Raw genomic sequence first — 3141 nt, forward strand, 5'->3', positions numbered from 1 at the left:
ATTAATGTAATGTTTTATTAATTATGTTGTTTTTATAAATTAAGAAAAGTAAAAATAAAAATTAATTTATTGATTAATAAATATCATATTATAGTGTATATATATATATATATAATATCATAATTAAATCCTTACAAATTTAATTATAAAAGAAAAAATAAATTAGTGGGTCCCATTGACCTCCCCATGATGCATACAATGGCCATTAACCTCTATTTCATTAACCTCCCATTAACCTCCCTTCACAATGCATGATGCATGTAATGGCTCCCATTAACCTCCCCATTAACCTCCATTGGAGATGCTCTTAAGCTGCTAACAAACTGGCTCTTACAAATTAAAACAACAAAAAAGTCCTACAATGACAAAGTAACATGAAATTCACTTAAATAGAAGGGTCCATTAGTTGAATGAGCTTCTCACTATTTTCTTTTAAATCCATGACCTTTAGAATGGCACTTCCATCTGCCCTATACAAGAATGTACTAGACTTTTTAGAAGGTTATGTTGTTAATAAAATTCTCATTTTAGGTTCTTGATCAAAATATTCATAAATAGAATCATTCTTTGAAAGCCTAAAACATATATAATTGGGTAAAAGCTAAAACATGTATAATTGTGGACCTGATTCATCTCTCACAATGGAAAACCCTCGGGCACGACCGTGTTAATAGACCCTCAATTCCATTTCAAACCAAATAATCACTTGCAACAACTATCTAAAATGAGGTTAATGGGATGTATGATCGAACCTCGGTGGGATTTTGGTAGATATCAGATTTATTCAGTACAAAGACAACTTTCTTCTTCCATTTTTGTGTGTACCGTAGAAAAGCAACCTGGAAAGCACCATATGGTATCAATAATCAGCTTAAAAATACAAAAAAGTGCCTGAAGATTAAACATCATTTGGTATATTATACCTCGCTTTCAGTCAATGGACGATCTGCAGAAATAAGAAAAAGAAGCAGATCTGCTCGGGGCACAAATTCTTCGGTCAAGCGCTGCTGTCTTTGAAGAATCACATTGGTTCCTGGTGTATCAACAATGATCATCTGCTTCACCAAAAATGAACAAATTAAATAATGGGGAGAAGAGAGGAGGAAAATTGCAGATGCATCATGCAACTCAGAAAAGACGGGCGGTTTGGTTGTTTTTCCATTAAGCTTTGTACGGATTAAGGTAAATTGTTGTTTGTTTGTTGTGCTACCTCAATGGCAAAAATAACCATTTTACCCTTACTGTTTGATGTGTCTCAAGACAAGGGATCATAGATGGATTTAATTATCATCCTAATAGCAGTTTCATGACCCTTTCTAATCGTATATGAGTATATCAGTGATCAATGAACTAAACTTAGTTGCAACAGAAGTGAATTGCTACTTGTAGCATCATTAAATAAAAATGCATGGAAACACCGATGCAGCAAACATATTACTAAGGGCCCATTTGATTTTTGGGAGTTCGTGGAATTTGGAATTATATTTCATTCCAATCCCATGTTTGGTTTAGAGGAAAGTCCGGAATTGAAATCCCAGGATTTTGATGAAATCCCAAACATGGGATTAGAAGTCCCATGGGGGTGATTGGTATTTCACAGAAGTTCATAGGATATATTTATAATAATCTATACTATATTATAAAGCATTTGACAAAACTCTTAAAAACCACTTTTTATGCATAAAGTACTGTTTATTTATGCATGTTACTTAAAATTCAAAATTACAAGTAGATTGTGCGTGAGAACAACTTATTAAAGCTCCATGTCCGAATTCGTGTAACTAACTGCAGATAAATATAATCAAATACAGGATAAATATCTCATTTTAAATATAAGAAATCTAAAATATAATTAGGATAATCATTGAGTTCTAATAGACTACTTAATTATTATCTTTATAAAATGTTATATTATTAAACCAAAAACAAATTACTTTGTTATTAAACTTAAATTAAATTATAATAAAAAAAATTAAAGAAATTACACAAAAAAATTAGAACTTTTAAATAGTTAATTTGATACTAACATTGATATATTTTTTTCAAATTTATATTTTATTCAAAAATAAAATCATTATATCTTTCTTAAAAACACATAAAATAGTATTATAAGATTGACAGAGACAAAGAATAAAATAAAACATTAAAATCGAGATGTATCTCGCTACATTGCGCAAGTACCCTTCTAGTATTTTAAAATATGGTAAAAGCACTTGCTTCGTAATCATCAATTAATAAAAAAGTAATTTAATTATTTTTATAATCTGTTTTTATAAATTATATATATAAAAAAAGAATTCATTTCTATTTCAAATCATACAAACCAAACACACCAAAGATTCCAAATCCTTCCACGAAATCCAAATTCCTCAAAACATTCCACCAAACCAAACGGGGCCCATAGACATAATAAATAAGTAACATCTAATAAAATAAAATTGCCATTATAAAGAAATATAAGTACTCACATGCTCAAGTATTGGTGAAGGTAGATAACATATATATTGACCATCTGGGTGCCTTTCACAACGTTGTTGTTCATTGGAATCAAACTCAGAATAACGTAAAAAGGTTATCTCATTTGTTGTAGGAACAACTCCATCTTTTAGGTACTTCCTACCAAGAAGAGCATTGATGAAAGTTGATTTTCCCGAATTGAATTCACCCTGCAATTCTTAAGCCATTAGAAAATCTTGATAATGAAAAATCCTTGGGAATCATAGCAGTGGAAGTCTTTACATAAGAAACCCCGGTTCATGCCAATATGATAGATTTAACTAACAGGAAAACAAAAAAGCTACCATAAAGATCTTCCATATCAAGAATGTATTAAGGGAACATCAGCGTCTTATAATACTTGGAGGGTAAACTGGACTAATACCAAAGCTGAAACATTGATCGATTAGCTTTTTTTATAGATTAACGCGAATAACACAGTAGTTGAGAGTACCCAAAAAATTCACATTAGATAACCCTCTAACATATATTGAGGAGAAATGGTCCAAGTCCAGCCGATGTGGGACTCCAACATGCCCCCTCTAACGGAGGCTAGACGAGGCTCCAACACACCCCCTCTTAACAGACATTGTCCTAGAGTGTTAAGAGGGGGCTAGACCGATATAGATTGTTCCGAAGTGTCGA

At 31.6% G+C, this 3141-nt stretch overlaps 1 protein-coding gene across 2 annotated transcripts in view; it reads right to left on the bottom strand.

Moving 5' to 3' along the window:
- LOC112518746 (probable transmembrane GTPase FZO-like, chloroplastic) overlaps positions 1–3141 on the bottom strand; it is a 12616-nt gene that overhangs the window by 6648 nt on the left and 2827 nt on the right. For both annotated transcript variants that reach the window (XM_025126563.1, XM_025126564.1), the window contains exons 4-6: positions 2469–2666; positions 924–1055; positions 753–839 (exon numbers count right to left, since the gene is read on the bottom strand). In XM_025126563.1, coding sequence (XP_024982331.1) covers positions 753–839; positions 924–1055; positions 2469–2666 — 417 coding nt within the window. The remainder of the gene's footprint in view (positions 1–752; positions 840–923; positions 1056–2468; positions 2667–3141) is intronic.

Source organism: Cynara cardunculus, assembly GCF_001531365.2.
Source record: "Cynara cardunculus var. scolymus isolate 2C chromosome LG 9, CcrdV1, whole genome shotgun sequence".
NCBI lineage: Eukaryota > Viridiplantae > Streptophyta > Magnoliopsida > Asterales > Asteraceae > Cynara > Cynara cardunculus.